The sequence below is a fragment of the Pholcus phalangioides genome, unplaced genomic scaffold (assembly GCF_987345545.1).
Source record: "Pholcus phalangioides strain wild (caught in Gottingen) unplaced genomic scaffold, Ppha-v1.0 ptg000003l_1, whole genome shotgun sequence".
Classification (NCBI taxonomy): Eukaryota; Metazoa; Arthropoda; class Arachnida; order Araneae; family Pholcidae; genus Pholcus; species Pholcus phalangioides.
The window spans coordinates 53,466,687-53,484,273 of NW_028301596.1; the positions used below are offsets into that span (position 1 = coordinate 53,466,687).

At 35.8% G+C, this 17,587-nt stretch overlaps 1 protein-coding gene across 6 annotated transcripts in view; it reads right to left on the reverse strand.

Annotated features, from left to right (window-relative positions):
* Positions 1–17,587, reverse strand: part of LOC149088822 (zinc finger MYND domain-containing protein 11-like) — a 72,285-nt gene that overhangs the window by 7,513 nt on the left and 47,185 nt on the right. For all 6 annotated transcript variants that reach the window (XM_089250303.1, XM_089250299.1, XM_089250297.1 and 3 more), the window contains exons 5-10: positions 15,537–15,720; positions 11,049–11,185; positions 8,840–8,958; positions 8,367–8,742; positions 1,905–2,000; positions 1,610–1,780 (exon numbers count right to left, since the gene is read on the reverse strand). In XM_089250303.1, coding sequence (XP_089106429.1) covers positions 1,610–1,780; positions 1,905–2,000; positions 8,367–8,742; positions 8,840–8,958; positions 11,049–11,185; positions 15,537–15,720 — 1,083 coding nt within the window. The remainder of the gene's footprint in view (positions 1–1,609; positions 1,781–1,904; positions 2,001–8,366; positions 8,743–8,839; positions 8,959–11,048; positions 11,186–15,536; positions 15,721–17,587) is intronic.

A 17,587-nucleotide genomic window follows, 5' to 3' on the forward strand; every position in this document is an offset into this window, starting at 1 on the left:
TTAACACTAGAATGGAAAGAGCAAAACTTATCAAAAATACACAAACTGTGCCATCGATATAACACATCTTAAAGAACATAGATTCCAGTTAGAGCTGAAGAACTGATTTGATTTGTTATGTAATACAGCTGAAGATGGAGAAGATTCACCATGATGAACATAGATTTAGCCACCACCCTAAAAGAAGTCGCTGTAGAAAAAGATGAAAGACTGGAGAGAATTTCAGATTAAGAATAATGACCCTAAATCAAAAGTGGAATACACAGAACTTTGTAAGACAGAACGAAAGCAGATTACAGAAGAACATCAGGAAGTTCTGGTACTTTCTTCACAACATTGCAATAGAAGATAATTGCTTAAAATCACCAAAATGAAAACTGGGTTGGATGAACTGAAATTTTTGCCCTAAAAAGGAATGACGAAACCCCATCACAAAATATGGAAATGAAATTATTAGTATTGTTGAGGAATTTTATAATACTCTGTATAAACATGAAGAAAGGGATTGGAATAGAGGAAAGGCAGCAGGAAGAAAAGAAAATGGAGCGGAATTTGTACGAGTAGCACATGTGCTAAAAGAAGTCTTTAAGGCTATAAGATGTATGAAAAAAGGGAAATGCCCAGGTGAAGATGGGATTTCAATAGATATTATTAAAGAGCAGGAGAAGAATTTGCCTGTATGCTAGCTGCTTTGTTCACAAATTGTCTCACAAAATTGGATGTGCTTGAGAATCGGAATAAGGCAATAAGATGATGTTCTTTACAAAAATGGCATAAAAGAGGATATCAAGTCTTGTACGTTGGCAAGCCTATATGCCTATATTTAGTATGGTATAGGCCCTCTTAAAATAATAATTAATTCAATGAATTTCTATTCAGTTTTTCATCTTTGGGCATAGTTGCTGGATGTCCCACGTGTACAATATTCGATCACCCTCATGGGGGACATGCATCGTGTAATACAATTGCATTGTATATTAATGAATTCTTGGGGGGTGGGGGGGTACTAAGCCCTCTTACAAAACTTATTTGGGGAGGATCAAGCATCCCGAGTTCTCAGGTTCAGGTGTCTATGCCCAACATCGTGTAGGTAGGGTATGTAGGTGGCTACCGATATATGTACATACAGAATTTGCATTGCGATAAGTGAATTTATGGCTCAAGAATAAAAAAAAATTTATAACTCATAAGAGTGACAAACTGAACATTTTTACAAGAATAAGAGGACGGTCAAACAATATTTTACAGAAATGAGGAAGAATGTTTGTGTCCTGTAAAACAGGATGTATTTTCTGAGTGTTAAAATTCGTAGAGTGGCACACACGCATCGAAAATAATCTTGATTGTGGCATGGCTTGGAAAAAGGTTGGCCACCCCTCCATTAGCATGTATTACAGCAACAGTTTTCAGCAGATGGCCAGCAAGAGATCTGCATTATGAGTTTTAGAACTAAGCATAAATGAAAATATGGGGAGTAATTTTGACATAGCAAAAAGGGTCCTTTATTCTTTCTGTTTGATAAAGTGGTTCCAGAGCAAGTGCTAATTAAAAACACTGTAATTACAGTCAGCCAAAGTGTAGAAATATGATGGTAGGCAAAAACACCTACCCTTTCAGCCAAGTCTCTGAGTGATTTTTCTTTGTCTTCTCTCTGTTCTTTTTCGAGACGTTCTTTATATTCTTTGAACATCTTACTATATTTAGCTTCACAGTCACAACTCGGACTAGTTTCTTTCATTTCAGGCTTCTGTGGTTTTGGAGGTATTAATGATGCTAAAAGCTATAAAGAAAGAAAGAAAAAAAACAACAGTATGACTTGAAAGAAAAAAAATTATCGGGAGAAAACCTTCAGTAAAAAATACGTCTGCTAATAAGCCGCATAAAAAACGAAATGACATTGGTACCTTTTTGTGAGTTTGTGTAGATACTGTGACTTTCGGATTTGGTGATTCCTGACTTGATGAGGACACAACGTTATGATCGTCAGGGGTGGGAGCATCCTGAAATGTGCAAATAGGGGAAATTAGGTCATGATACACAAATTCATAAACTAAAACAGTGTTTTCCAACCTGTGGTATACAGACTACCAGGGGTCCGCGAGATCATTTTCATTAACTACCATTGTATAAATGACACAATTAATGCTGTGAAATTGTAATTTATTACATGAAAATTATAAAAAAAAAATGTATTTTAGATTTCAAGTGGTTGGGCAGCATCCAAAATTGACCTAAAGGCAGACCTGCCAACTTAGAAGAAAAAATCCTACTCTATTCATAAAAAGCATAACGCGGCAGCAAATTTTCCAATTTATGAAAAAAAGGCGTGGGAGGGCATACTGAAATCAAAATTTTTTAGAGAATTGTATAATTATAATCAGAAAGCTATTGTTTCATGAGAAAATATATGGTTTCCTTTATAAAAAGAAACGCTGCCATCATGTTTTATCGAAAATAAATTTTGTCAGTGCCATAACTAGGCAGGTGAACCCGCATATGGCCCATTTGGAAGGGGGTGCCCAGAATTGGCCTAAATGCAAATTTTTGCACACAAATGGTCAGTTACGACACAGAATTTCTCTTTTGGAATAGTTCCCTGACCACGTGGAAACATCAAAAAAGTTAAAAATTCATTAGATGGATGCTGAAGAGTTAAAAATCAACCAATATTCACAGCTCGAAATTTGAAATTCTAGTCAGCTGAATGATTGATATTAATAGAATTATATATAATAGAGCACTAGAATAAAGTGTAACATTATTTTTGTTGAAAATTTCCTAAAATATTGAAAATTCCTGACCCTGAATAATACAACAATAAAAGATACTTTTATATTTCAGGAATGGTAAAATTTTGACGATACTCAAATTAAATCTATACTCGGGAAAATTAAGGTCCATTATAGCAAATATATCAAAAATGCGTGAATTATGAACTCGGGCACAAGTTCATTTAGAAAATTTGGTCTGAATTAAAAAAAATAAAATGTTCTATAATTCACGAAAACATAAAGGGTAGGATAGCTTGCAAATTTCAGAAAAAAAATTGATTCATTAAATGGATGCTAAAGGATTGCAGCGTTCATACAAAAAATTTCCTAAATAAAAATTAAGGAGTCATGGCAAACTTCATAACTTACAAGTTTTATGGCAAAAAAAAAGAAGAAAAAAGGTGGGGCACACATGTAAATTTATATTTTTAATTTGCCAAACAAATTTTAACTCTTCTCAAAAATATAGACATAGAAGTGGTGCAGAAATTACAACTTTTGATTTGTTACCCAGCATCATAAGAATTCATAAAATAATCAAAATCTACATATATTCTTTTCTATTGCCACCAAAGTATTCTAAAACTTTGAAGTTTCAGTCAAAAATATAACTCATAACACATCACATAAATTCTAAAAATTCTAAAAGTGATATTCATTCCCCTTCCCCCAATTATTCAAAATAAAAAACCACAGCTGACAAAGATTTTTCTTACAAAATTATTTATATTAGCAGCAACTCTTTATTCATCTCTCGCTCAAAAAGGATCAACACATACAAAAATTCTTTAAAATTAAGTTTTTCAATTTCCCTTCTTGTTTTTCAGTTATATTCAGAAAGAAATTGTTACAAAATGGAAGCAAGTTTCAGGACTTTCAGCACAATGTTTGGCGATTTAGCACTCGTTATTTGGCGACATTGGCGGTTTAACACTCGTTATTTGGCGAAATTTACAAATTAACACTCATAATTCGGCGGACTAGATCTTTTATTCATGAAATGAATTTTTTTTCCCCCCACGAAACATCGGGATTTGATGCAATGACGATCGACCATAGTAATTTCTGCTGCTTGCACTGGCGACTTTTTTTTTTTTCTTTTCTTTTTTAGAAAAACGGAAACCGCGGGCGGTCGATGAGAAACACTGGACTAGAGTAAATTATCTTCAGCTGCAGGATGAAGGATATGATCGGGGTTTCACGATGAAAAGCCAGATGAGGGGCCGATAATTTGAATAACGAGCTGCGGTTACCACAATCCGATTTTCGGGGGCAAATCGAGAGCGGGAACTTACCGGGAAAATCCAATCGCATCTAAATTCAATTTCGATCCTCCAAATTTTGTAATGGACGGAAAATACTCTTTCAAATTTTGCGTAACTTTTTTTTTTTTTCATAAGACCGCTTAAAATTTTATACCGCTTTTTCATATACCGCTTAAAAAAATAAAAATTTTTAATATTAACAGAAATTTTTTTTTAAATACCTCCCCTTAAAATTTTGGAGAGGAGTAAAATTACTCTTCAAAATTATTTTCCCGGATAATTCCAATTGCGATTATGGAAGATGGAAGAAAGGATGGTGCTGAAGTACGAAGGAATAAAACACGCTTCCAGGGAAAGAATCGTTTCGTGGCATACGAAAACAAAACTTTTTTTGTGCCCTTTTCCGAAGATCTGGGAATTTAATGCGCTGAGCGCGTGATTGTACACACTATAGAGGAGAAACATAAGTATTTCTCTTTCTCCTGCCTAAGGCCGGGACTACACTATAAGTTTTTTAAAAGAGCTTTTTAAAATTTCAAAAATTCAACCAATAAAATTATTGGTTTCATTTTGAGTTTTATAAAAGGGATTTTATCGAAATTTAATCCCAGCCTAAGGTACATACAAGGCAGGTATAAAAGTATTTCAAGGAGTTTCCAAAAAAAGAAAAAAGAAAACAAGTGCTATTTGAAGCAGAAAAACAGGAAAATACACTATAGGTGCAAGATGTTAATTTTGGCGCAGAGTTCCCACTATTGGTAGTAGCATCATTTTCTTGCAGGAACGATAGTTAGTTAAAACTTAGCTAACGTTATTGTAATTTCATTGTCAATTTTTTTGAAAGCGCAACAATCTTCTTTTCAATTTTTCTCAGCATATCAGAAGCGGGTGTGGCCACTGTAGTCCAACCAATCAGGTGCTGTTAATCTCTTAGCTGTGCTGGTCGTCGGCAGAGCTGGACTTTCCAGGGACTTTCTTTCAGCATCAAGTACCATCAAGTCCCTTCTCTTGCTACGGCCTTGCATTGAGAGCTCTGCAAATGTCTCAATCTGTGCTCGCAATATATTAGGACTTGGCGAGCAGTATTGAAAATTTTACATTGTGATACATCAATATATGCAGAGCTCCCACACAAAAATTAGGAAAATTAGGACAAGGGGGAGGGTACCCCCCCCCCCAAAAGGGGAAAAATTTAATTTTGAAATTGAAAAAAAACCAAGTTGTTTTTTTTTTCACAGAACAATTTCAGTACCTTATAAGATTGATTACAGCCAAAGAAGAATGACAGAAATGACTTGGTAACAAAAACAATTTTGGGCCAAAACAGTGGTACTAGCAACCAGATGTATATATAATTCTATTTTCTATCTCATCTCACAATATATAGGTATACTGTAGGAGTTTGGGGGAGAGGGGGCGTATCACTGAGTATGTGCATAGTATCACAAACTCAGTACTCACTGTTTCGTAATCACAATACTGCATTATTCAGGGATGCAAGTGCCACTAATCCATTTTGGAGCAACAAACTTCCATTTTCGGAGCAGAAAATTTGAAAATAAAGGAGTAAAAAAAGACTATCTACAACATAAGGGGGGTAACTTCCCCCAAAATGCTGAAATGATTTACCAGAAATGGTACAAACAGATAAGTCTAAATAAATTTAAATGGGCCCACCCAGGCACCTCAAGAGAAGAGGGGCCTCACTAAAATTAGATCCGGTTGGAATTTTCTAGGATTTACCAGGTAGGGCCTCAGAAAAACCACTTGGCCCTACCTGGTAAATCCTAGAAAATTCCAACCGGATCTAATTTTTGTGAGGCCCCTCTTCTCTTGAGGTGTCTGGGTGGGCTTATGCGTTAAAATGGCACTGCTTCGGAATGCTTGAACAAAATGTTTATAAGTCTTTTTCTGTAATTCTAGGTATTTGACGTGTTATAGCGCATCAATGGCATCTCTGATCCGCAGATGTAAACTTCACCAGTTTGAGAAAAAAAGTCACCATATAGTCTGCAGCGGTATATAACCTGCATGAAAAAATTTTCATTTTTCAATATAAAACCTCTCTTAAGGAGAGGGTGTGTGTGTGTTTAACACGGATTTGTGGAGAAAACATCAATTTTCGTACTGGCATTTTCACCCCATCTATGAATATGCAAAAATTATTTGTTTTGTAAATAAATTTTAACGTTATCATAACTAATCAAACCTCTCTCCGAAAAAAAAATTGCTGCAGATCAAGTGGTTTATCCACACTAAAGCCACTTCAAAGTTAAAACTCTTCTCATGCAGCTTCGATCCACACTAAGAAATTCATTTCCGACGTTTTGTTTTTATTTCAATGTAATTTTTTTAAACGTATAATCTGTGGATTATACGCAGCAGAATAGGGTAGGTTAATTGGGATTCCATGGAAATAAGGAAATAAAGTAGTACCTCACATATCCAAAGAAAAGAAGAGGGTGGCGGCAAATTTATTTCAAATAAAAGAGATTTGGGATATGTATCTTCGTATATTTGAAATGAGTTTTTTTAAAGCTGATTAAATATAGAATTAAATGTATGTTGCGGTAAATGTGTTGAATAGGTAATGCATAATCACCAATCATCTTGGTAAGTTTGATACATAGCGTAACATTTATCACTTTCACTGGCAATAATGCATAATCATTTTAGAACCTGTATGCACAAATGCGCGGGTGGCTTTTTTCACTTCAGGTATTATTTTTTTATCCAACCAGGGAAGGGGGGGGGCGATGGGGATGATCACCACACCAAGAGTCTGATCATATGGGAGAATGAATCTGTCCCATGTTTTATGGGACAGTAATAACTAGCAAAAATTGCCTCCCCTGACACATCACTTTGGATCAAAGCCTGGGGGGGGGGGGGGCACTAGGTCTAAGACTGGCCCTGATGACAGCATGAATTCAGGGAAATGTGTCAGGAGGGGCGATTGTCCCATATTTTACGAGGCAGACAATTTTTTTTATTCAACTTTTGGGAGGAGTGATTGCACCTCTTTGGATCCATGCCTGTTGATGAAATCAGAATATCTTGTATTTCAAAACTACCCACACCACAAACTGGAATTGGTACAAATGCGCATTCCATCTGTGATTTATTTATAAATTGGTATGTCGCCCAGTCCTACAATATACTTAATCTTTTCATTCAAACTACTATTCTCATCAAAGTGCAATTTTAAAACTTCAGGATATGTTAAATTACCTAAGTTTTTTTTGTTTGTTTTTCTTGCATTTTTCAATTCGTCTCGCATAAGAGTATTTATTATGAGTGTAGTGGCCAATCATAGACGATGCCTTGTGAGGACATGTTTCACATTGCAGCATTTTTCGCCTTACCAAAGATTGTAACATGGCAACTGATCGCCAGAAATTTTAACTTTTTCTTCTTATGATTGTGTCATGATAGATAATGGATGTCGCATGTAACTTGTCTGTGTGTGTAAATAAATATCCATATTTTTAAAAATATACGTAATAAGGCATGTTACGACAGATTTCATCCGACACATTTCAGCGTCACGTCAGCACAGTGTGAACATAACTACAGAAGACGCATAGGTGGAAGTTTATATCACATGCATTAACCTGTGGTCCCATGTCACGTCAGCGTAGTATGTCGCTGCTTTAACTAGCATCTCCTCATTGCTCTTGAATTTATGAGAAAAAAATTTCAACCGGAGGGGGGGGGGGGGGGGGGGGAGGAGGAGGAAGTAAATGTTAGATCTAAGTAAATACAGGATCTTTTTGCCTCTGACAATATTTTTTATGAATTTTTGAACATTTACTTTTTGCACTATGGCGATTCTGAACAGCAAAAATAAACAAAATAAATGAATTTAAAAAAATGAAAATGCAAGAGATTAAAATAAATATTTTCTGATCATTTTTTGCATCATTTTTTCCACCATGGTCATTTTCTGCACACGAGGGCTAATTAGACCAAGACCTACAATGTATTGCTGATTCCGAACGGCAGGCTTGTTTTCTTTTTTTTATACTCATCGAGAGGTTGGTGTGCTAACCCCTCAATGGGGGACTCCCGCGGTAGCAATTTTTTGCTGTGGTCAAGTCGCCGTTTTTTGTTGTACCTGTGTCAGGAAAGTTTTCTGAAAAGAACGAACAGGGTATAGAACTCGCGACACCTCTAAACATACTTTGGTACTGAGATAATTATACATAAGAATTCTGTTTTCAGAGCTAGATTCTTCAGAATTACCAGCACCTTAGTTGTAATTTTAGTAAATAGTATTTTAACTTAACAAATGAAAATCTATCCAATCTAACAAATAAGACAATCTCACCTTGAAACGAGGTACCTTTGGTGATGAGGAAGAAGGGCATTCCTCCCTTGAGGTATTATCTGCTTCATTCTCTGACACATCACCACCTTCGGTCGAAACTGATCCTTTGCGTGACCTTGACCTAGATGCAGAGCCTGAGCGTGATGAACTGGAGGATGCCGGACGAGACCTAGCTTTTTTAGGTGCGGGTGATGATCTGCTCCCAGAACTATTGTCTTTTAATTTACTTGAAGTGTCTTTGACAGGTGATTGACCCATTATTTGTTGATGTCGTCTGAGCTCATCAAGAGCTCTATTGAGAGCTGCAGTGCGCTTCAATTGAAGTTGTTGCAAACTTGTGCTGATTGGTTTTATGTGATCTTTTTCTACTACAGCCCTATAAGTTGAAATTTAAAAAAAAAATCAAAATCAGACAGATGAAATAAAAAAATAAAGAAAGATTATCAGAATTAAGTCATTTGCAAATGACATACCTCTGGTGATGTCCACCAAAAAAGCGTACATCATACATGCCATCCACAATGCGTATAATTTTTGCTGGCCAATATGAAAATCCTTTCTGCTTGGCATACACTAAATCATGCGGTGGATCCTACCAAAGCAAAAGATTTGGTCAGCTTTATCACATAAAGGTAATTTCAATCCAGCATACACAGGTACTCTCTGGATGAGTTAAAAAAAATTAAACATAACAATTTAATCTCAGATTATGTCGGAATTTTTTCTTCATTTGAAATGCCCCTTTAGAGGACAACTAAAACTATTTTTTCAGACTATTTTTTTAAATTCATACTTATACTTTCATACATATTTGATCATTTCACAGAAAAACATCTTTGCTTAAATAATGACTATAAAGGTGGTGATGCTGAAATGATACAATATAATGCAAAAAATAGATACAGTGGACCTTGCAATTCAATCTTTAAATATTTTGACAGAGTCTTCACGAAACTGCTTTATAGACTTATATGGGGAAAAGAATTTGATAGCTTCACAATTTGACATCAGTTTAGTGACAGATTAATGTCTAATTGCAAGGCAACCGTGCACTGACATTGGTCTTCAAAATTAAAATAGCAAACAAGTTATTATGAGTGTAGTGGCTGATCATAAAATGTATTCTAGATAATTTGTAATTTTTCTTGGAATTGCTGTGAATCAAAAATAAAATCCTTAAATGCAAATACAAGGCCACAACAGGCAAAATGCCGATGAGGTGGCTAAGGAAAAAGATGTCCATAACATAATAACTGAAATGCTTATTTTTCATAAAAGGGTAAAAAAAAATAATTTGAAGCTGGGCTGGAAGAGATCTCGGCAACAGGACAAGTCCGGCAGCAGACTTCTGGCATTAGAGTTCAAGCCTGATAGTGTTAATTAATATGCAATGAACTTCTAATGAATTTTTTTTGAACAGATGATTAAAATATAGAAGTTTAAATATGGGATTTCAAATGTTTATTTTATTGTAAGTATAATTTTGCCATGTTTTTGAAATAGTGCTAATTCAGCTTTTAACATCATAGCATTTTCTGTGAAGTGCAGGACTTGAATCTGTTATCCTACAGCTAAATCAGAGGTCTTCAACCTTTTTCTAGTCGCTAGCACTGCCTGTATCCTTCATTAAAAGAAGGGCACCCTTTTCTGCACGTTTGACACACGAATGCATGAAATCAGGATGGTTTTAAACCTTCAATGCAACTTGTACAAGGTGTTTATTTGGGACATTGATTAAGTGCTTTTCTGGTTCTGAATTGATAAATTTAGTTTAATTCGAAAAAGTTTTTTTTTCACATTCTCCTGAAAAATAAGAATTTTGGACATATATTTATTCCTCTGGCTCTGATGTACAAAATTTCATTCGTTGATTATAAAGCACGGCAGACTTGCTAATCTGACAGATATCAGAGCAAAGTGTGCCAGATTGCTGGAAGGTAGTTGAAAAATAAGCCTATTTAAATAATATAAACGTTTGTGGACAGACATGCAGTGACATGGCCGAATCATAGAGAACCTACTGTATGTGTATAAAAAAAAAACCCCAGCGTTCCGGGTTCGAACCCCACAGTGGTGGTCGGCTGAAGTTGGTTTTCTGTGGTTCCCAACTTCAAGGCGCAAATGCGAGCCGATCTCCCCGTTAAAAAGTCTCGCCACAGAGAGCAACAGTCCTACAACGATAAATCATTCAATCATAACACTTCACTCATAGTTTGAAAAACTGGGGGCAGGTGACAGCACTACACATAACAAACATTACACAGAAACAAACTTTACGTCAGGTTGCACTACACATAACAAACATTACACAGAAACAAACTTTACGTCAGGTTGCACTACACGTACACGCACATTCCCGCATCTACTGATTCGTTGGGGGGTTCCGCGGGGGGGGGGGGGTGCATTTGTGGTGTAGCAGTAGTAGGTAGGGCCTCCAAAAAATGGCTCGGGGATCCATGATGTTCTTAAGTCAGCCACGTCGTTGGGCAATTTGCCTGTTGTGGCGTTGTATTTGTATTTGTATGTGATATTGTATACATCAAAAAAAAGAAAAGGAGTAGAAGCATTGTTTAATTTCTTCATTGGAGTGCTATTTGCTATTTAGATCTGTTTCAAATCCATAGAATTTATTCATTCAAATGTGAATCTGAGAAGAAAAAGAAAAACCAAACTTGAGCTTACACAAGGCTGGCAAAACCAAAACTTTTCTCCCTTCTCGTTTGACATTCTGTAGCAATCGCGGCACTGCCTTATTTCATTGAGATCATAGCAGCAATCTCGCAGCATCTGTCGAGCCATATCAGCTACAGGGCTATGAACTGAATTGAAATTTATATATTAGATGAACTGATGCATTAAAAAAATTATACGAGGGAGAGTCATTAAGTAAGTCACAAAGCATAATTAAAAAATAATTTACAGTGATAATCACTTCAAAACTATTTTTATTTCTCAACATAATCTTTACCAACATTTATGCACTTATCCTATCGTTTTATCAGTGTATCAATACCAGCTGCATAAAATTCTTTGGTTTGCTGTCTCAGCTGCATAGGACATCTTGAATCTCTTCATCATCTGCAAAGTGTTTGCCAAAGATGGTGTTTTAGTAGACTAAACAAATGAAAATCGCTTGAGCCTAAGTAAGAGCTGTGAGGTGGATGCTGAAGAAGTTTCCAACCAAATTTTTAAATTATCTCCTGTGTTATGTGAGCTGTATGTCAATCAGCCTGAATCAATTCCTTCACCTGTCGCACTATCAGGGGTGCAAGTGCCCCTCATCCATTTTGAAGCAGAAATTTTGAAAACGGAGCAGAACTAAAAACTAACCGAATCTGCAATATAAGGAGTAGTTTTCTTGTGAAATGCCAAAAGTTTTGCCAAAAATGGTTGGAACGAATAATTCTAAATAAATTTCCTTCACAAATTAAAGTCCATTTAAATTTTTTCAGAAGTATGCTATATGTCACTACTAAAACATGAATTACTGAAATGACGAATAAAAATTATTAGTGCTTGAACACCAAAATCTTATTCATCCCGATATGACAAAAAAAAGTGCGTGTAGAATATAATAAGGGTTTCCATGAAAAAAGTTAGCTTCTCACAGAATTTAAAAAAATAATTTAAAAGCAAAATGCAAAAAATGAGAAAAATATATGAATACTTTATTTACTTAAAGAATTTCTCAACATAATAGCATGCTAATAAAATAAAAATGTTTTTTTTTCTGCTGTTTTCTTCAGCCTGCAGCCTTTTACAATATTTTCTATATGAATCACGAGTCGATTTCAGAAGTTCAGCATCTTAACGACAATTTTTTTCAAATTTATCATGCCCTCAAACAAGATTTTATGTGTCTTATTCCATTAAAGTATTGGATGGACAGATTTTTTTACTGTTCAAACAGATTTTTGTTGACACTGAACTCTCTTTCACTGTCTGCATTACCATGTGCTAAAGATAAAAAAGCTTTCACCAAAATTGGCAAAATTTTGAACTTCGGGCTGCTTTCAAGTTTACAAAGTTTGAATATGTCTGCCCAATATCCATATATTCTCTGAACTGATTTCACTTGCATTGTAATTCTTTGCATTGTAGTGCACAACCCATTCATCACTCATAATTGATAGTTCTGTTGGTGATACAATGTTAAGCAACAACCTAGCAATATGTGAAGGAGTAATGTACAAGAGGGAGTGGGAAAAACATACAAAAGAGGGTGCAAACATTTCATTCTCTCCAACATGTTTTGGAAAGGTAGATACATTTATATATAATTGGTATCTCACAGAAGTTATGTATTTATAAAATGAGCATGCTCCTAGTACAAACTCCTTCCTTTGACTATTGTTAAGAGCAGCGGTTCTCAACTTTTTTGACTTGTGGAGCACTTACAAGTAAAAAGATTCTGTGTAGATCATTTTTTCAATTATTCATCAAAGTTAGTGATTTATTTTTACTATTTAAAAATATTTATAATTGTTTTTTAAATTTTACTGTTTTTTAAAAAAATTTTCCTTGAGCTTCCGTGGAGCACCAGTTGAGAACCGCTGGTTAAGAGCATGCCCCTCCCCCACCAAAGCAGGGACGGACCGTGCGGCCATACTGGGCGCCGCTCTAGGAGAGGTGCTTAATGGGGTTGAAAGGGTGAAAAAAGCTTTGCCGATCAAAAAAAACGTGGTCAGTAGCACCAAAAATAGGTTCTGCATGGGTAGAGATTTTTTTCCTCGAGCCGGCCCTGCTCGCCAAATCCGGATTTTCACGATGTGAAATTGTCACGATCGGCAACAGCCGACGATAAGGGGCCATTCAAGTATTACTTAAGCAGATTTTTAGTCATTTTTGACCCCCCTCCCTCCCATTGTCAGCAAAATGCTGACCCCCCTCCCCTCCTTGTCAGCAAAATTTCGTCATCAGCTCTCCCCCTGAATCCTAACTCATATTTTCATAAAAGGTGGTTGATGACATAAGCATTATCCAAACCCCCCCTCTCCCCTTGTCATTAAAAGTCAGCAAATCGGAACCCCCCCCCCCCATCGATGATGACGTAATACTTGAACGGTCCCTAACCACACGACCACATAGTGGCTAGACGACAAAACTATGGATATTTTAGCTGAAGTTTTTACAGATCCCATTTTTCCCAACGATCTCCGAAAAATTTCGGTAGTTTAAACGAGTAAACCAATCCCCCTTTTAATTCTTTGCAAAAGCGTGTGTGCAATCTTGCGGGAAATAAAGCGAATTTACACCGTAGATACGATGTCTTTGAACGCAGGTTGGTACCGTTATTTTCAGTATATAACCAGCAGGAGAAAAAACGCTCTTCGAAATTCGGCATATTCATTGAGGGACTCTGTCAATCAAAATGTAACACCCACTTCGATCATTGCCACAAATTTTTGAGTGGCTTTGAGAAAATTTCTCAACCCAATTGTACACTGCTTTATGTGATAAACACTTCTTTCTATAAACTGGAAATATTTATTTGTGAATAATTTTTGCAACAAGTCCTTTTTCCCACAAAAATCAGACAACAGCATACTGCTCATCATACAATCATCCAGCACCATCGTCATTTTGCAACTTAACTACGTATGTGTGTGAACTCTAAGAGGAGTTGATATGAAATGAATATCATAAAGCGGGATAATAGTTGTCATCTCTATTGACATTCTTCGAAAGTATTTGTTACTTCTCTGAGAAACATCATATCAATGTGTGACTTACTTAATGACTCACCTACGTATTTTATGTAATCCCAGTCATTATGTAACAGAACTTAGAATGAATAAGATATGTAAAAGTTTTACTAGACTCATTACTCAAACAAAAAAGAATGAATGAATGAATAAAAAAAGAACAGTTTCTATTTTTCCTTGATCATTACATAATTTTTGATAAATATGGTGCTTTTTTTATTGCAAACACAACTAAAAAAAAATTTTATACTCGATAATCTGACCACATGGTCAGATGGTACCCACGACACTTTTTTTTTTATTTGCAAAAACAAACACAAAATACATATAAAAGACAGAACAAAAGCACATAGAAAGAACAACACATGAACACAATAAATAGTGATATTGGACCCCAAGGGACATAACGTCCTTCCAGGCAGCCCTATGGATTAAATTATATTTTGCCGCCATTTTTTTTTTTAAGTACCGTACGTTATGTTAATAAATGTTATGTAATAATATATGAATATTTCAAAAATTTATGCACACTAAAAATTTGAATTGTGAGATCTGAAATTGTTGAATCACGATATTTCTTGTATAAATAATTAGTCTATGAAATAAATTTTCCTTTTCGTTTCACAAAACCTTCATATATACACATACATACTCACATGCTCATAGAGATACACATATACATATATACACACACACACATATCCTTTTTATTTATTTTTATTTTCTTATTATTTATCTTATTTTGTTTTTGTATCATGACATCATAATAAATGTTTGTTTATTTCAGCTATGATTAAATTATTCCAATATTTCCCACTGATGTCACTATTTATATCGTATTTTATGAAAACAATCTTAAAATATATTTTCGTAATTTTTTACACTTTTTGCGTACATGAAAGCATCATATTTATTGTTACAATTATGAGCTGTCGACTGAAATGAATTCATTATTTTTGGAGCAGTAAACAAGAAACATTTTTGAAAAAGGTATTTATTTGTTTTTGGGACTTCAAATTCATGTTTGATTCTTGCCAAAGTTCTGTTTGTTTTCTTCTTTAACCAGTTATTGTTTTTGAACACAAAATTTATAAGTCTGTAAATGTATACCTGTCTAATGTCCAATGTAATGTCCAACACTTATTTTTAGAACAATACAGTTCTTTGAAAAAAACCCATTATTATGCATGCTTGGATGCAAGAATTTAGAAATCTATGAACCCCCTGCAATAATTCTAGCATGAAAAAATAATCCTAAATACCAACAAAGTACGGTATCTTTTGTAGTATAACATCGAAGGAAAAATGTTGAAACATATATCTGATTTTCCCTGTCAATTTTGGAGCACAAACTCGCCAACCCAAAATAATAATTAATTAGTATAATGACTCTAGTCATATTTACATGTTTTTATAAAACTTTTATACATTTGAGCACCAACAAAAAAATACAAGAATTACCCACCTCCATAGTAAATTACGACATTATGCACTACCAGCTGTGCATCAGCTTGGAATTCCTCAATTCGACGATATTCGTTATCCTGAGTTTTTTGTTCCATGGTGAGCAAATCCATTTTTTCAAAGATGAGATAATTATAACGCCATTCTTCTTCTTCAGTAGCAGGCATCTTATGCAGCTCTCGACTCTACAAAATGACATTCAGTTGTTAAAGTACTTTGCAACACTCTTATTGATTAATTAATTTTGAATAAGTGTGCAAGGGCACACAAAATGCATGCTTAAAATACACTGAAGAGCTAAAAAAACTGGTACACCTGCCTAATATTGTGTAGGGCCCCCGCGAGCACGCAGAAGTGCTGCAACACGATGTGGCATGGACTCGACTAATGTCTGAAGTAGTGCTGGAGGTAATTGACACCATGAATCCTGCAGGGCTGTCCATAAACCCGTAGGAGTAAGAAGGGGCGGAGATCTCTTCTGAACAGCACGTTGCAAGGCCTTCCAGATACGTTCAATAATGTTCATGTCTGGGGATTTAGGTGGCCAGCGGAAGTGTCTAAAGTCAGAAGAGTGTTCCTGGAGCCACTCTGTAGCAATTCTGGATGTGTGGGGTGTCGCATTGTCCTGCTGAAATTGTCCAAGTCAATCGGAATGCACAATGGACATGAATGGGTGCAGGTGATCAGACAGGATGCTTACATACCTGTCAGAGTCGTATCTAGATGTATCAGGGGTCCCATATCACGCCAACTGCACACACCCCATACCATCACAGAGCCTCCACCAGCTTGAACAGTCCCCTGTTGACATGTAGGGTCTATGGATTTATCAGGTTGTCTCCATACCTGTACACGTCCATCAGCTCGAAGCAATTGGAACCGAGACTCGTCAGACCAAGCAATGTGTTTCCAGTCCTCAACAGTCCAATGTCTGTGTTGTCGGGCCCAGGCTAGGCGTAAAGCTTTGTGTCGTGCAGTCATCAAGGGTACACGAGTGGGCCTGCGGCTCTGAAAGCCCATATAGATGATGCTTCGTTGAATGGTTCGCACGCTGACACCTGTTGATGGCCCAGCATTGAAATCTGCAGCAATTTGCGGAAGGGTTGTATGTCTGTCACATTTAATGATTCTCGTCAGTCGTCGTTGGTCCCGTTCTTACACGATCTTTTTCCGGCCGCAGCGATGTCGTAGATTTAATTTTTTGCCGGATTCCCGATATTCACAATACACTCGTGAAATGGTCGTACGTGAAAATCCAAATTTCATTGCTACCTCGGAGATGCTATGTCCCATCTCTCGTGCACAGACTATAACACCATGTTCAAACTCACTTAAATCTCGATAACCTGCCATTGTAGCAGCAGTAACTGATCTAACAACTATGCCAGACACTTGTTGTGTTATATAGGAGTTTCCGACCGCAGCGCCGTACTCTGATTGGTTCCCATATCTCTTTATTTGCATACGCATGCCTGTGCCAGTTTTTTTGGCTCTTCAGTTCATTTTGTGAATAAGATGAGCAGTATTTGAATTAGTGCTTGAAGTTTATTAATTTCATTAAATTAATCTGGCTTACTTAATGAAAAGGCCGAAGATATTGTTTGTGATATATATGTATTTTGAAAAACTGATAAATGTGCTATATGAGAAAGTTTTTGATGCAGAATAAATATTTTGCATTGTAGATGAATTTTTTTTTGGGGGGGGGGAAGGAAATGTAAGAGCGAATGCAGAAATATCGTTGTTTAATTAAATTTTTAATGAAATTATAATGAAAATAATCATTCATAAAAAATATTTAAATTATCATTTTCTATTAAATTATATATTTATTATTTCAGTCCATTTTCATGATTACTGTTTTATGGTTAAAATGACTTACTCAGCCCATCGGGCATGGCATTTGATAGATGAGCAATATCAAATGAACTGCAGGCTTAAAGCAATAAAAAGGATCTAGTAATTTTTCCACATCTGTGCAATAGTAGTGCGACCCTAGGCTTTTCTAATTTTTAATGCATCTCGAAGATATCACACACTTGATCATAGTTT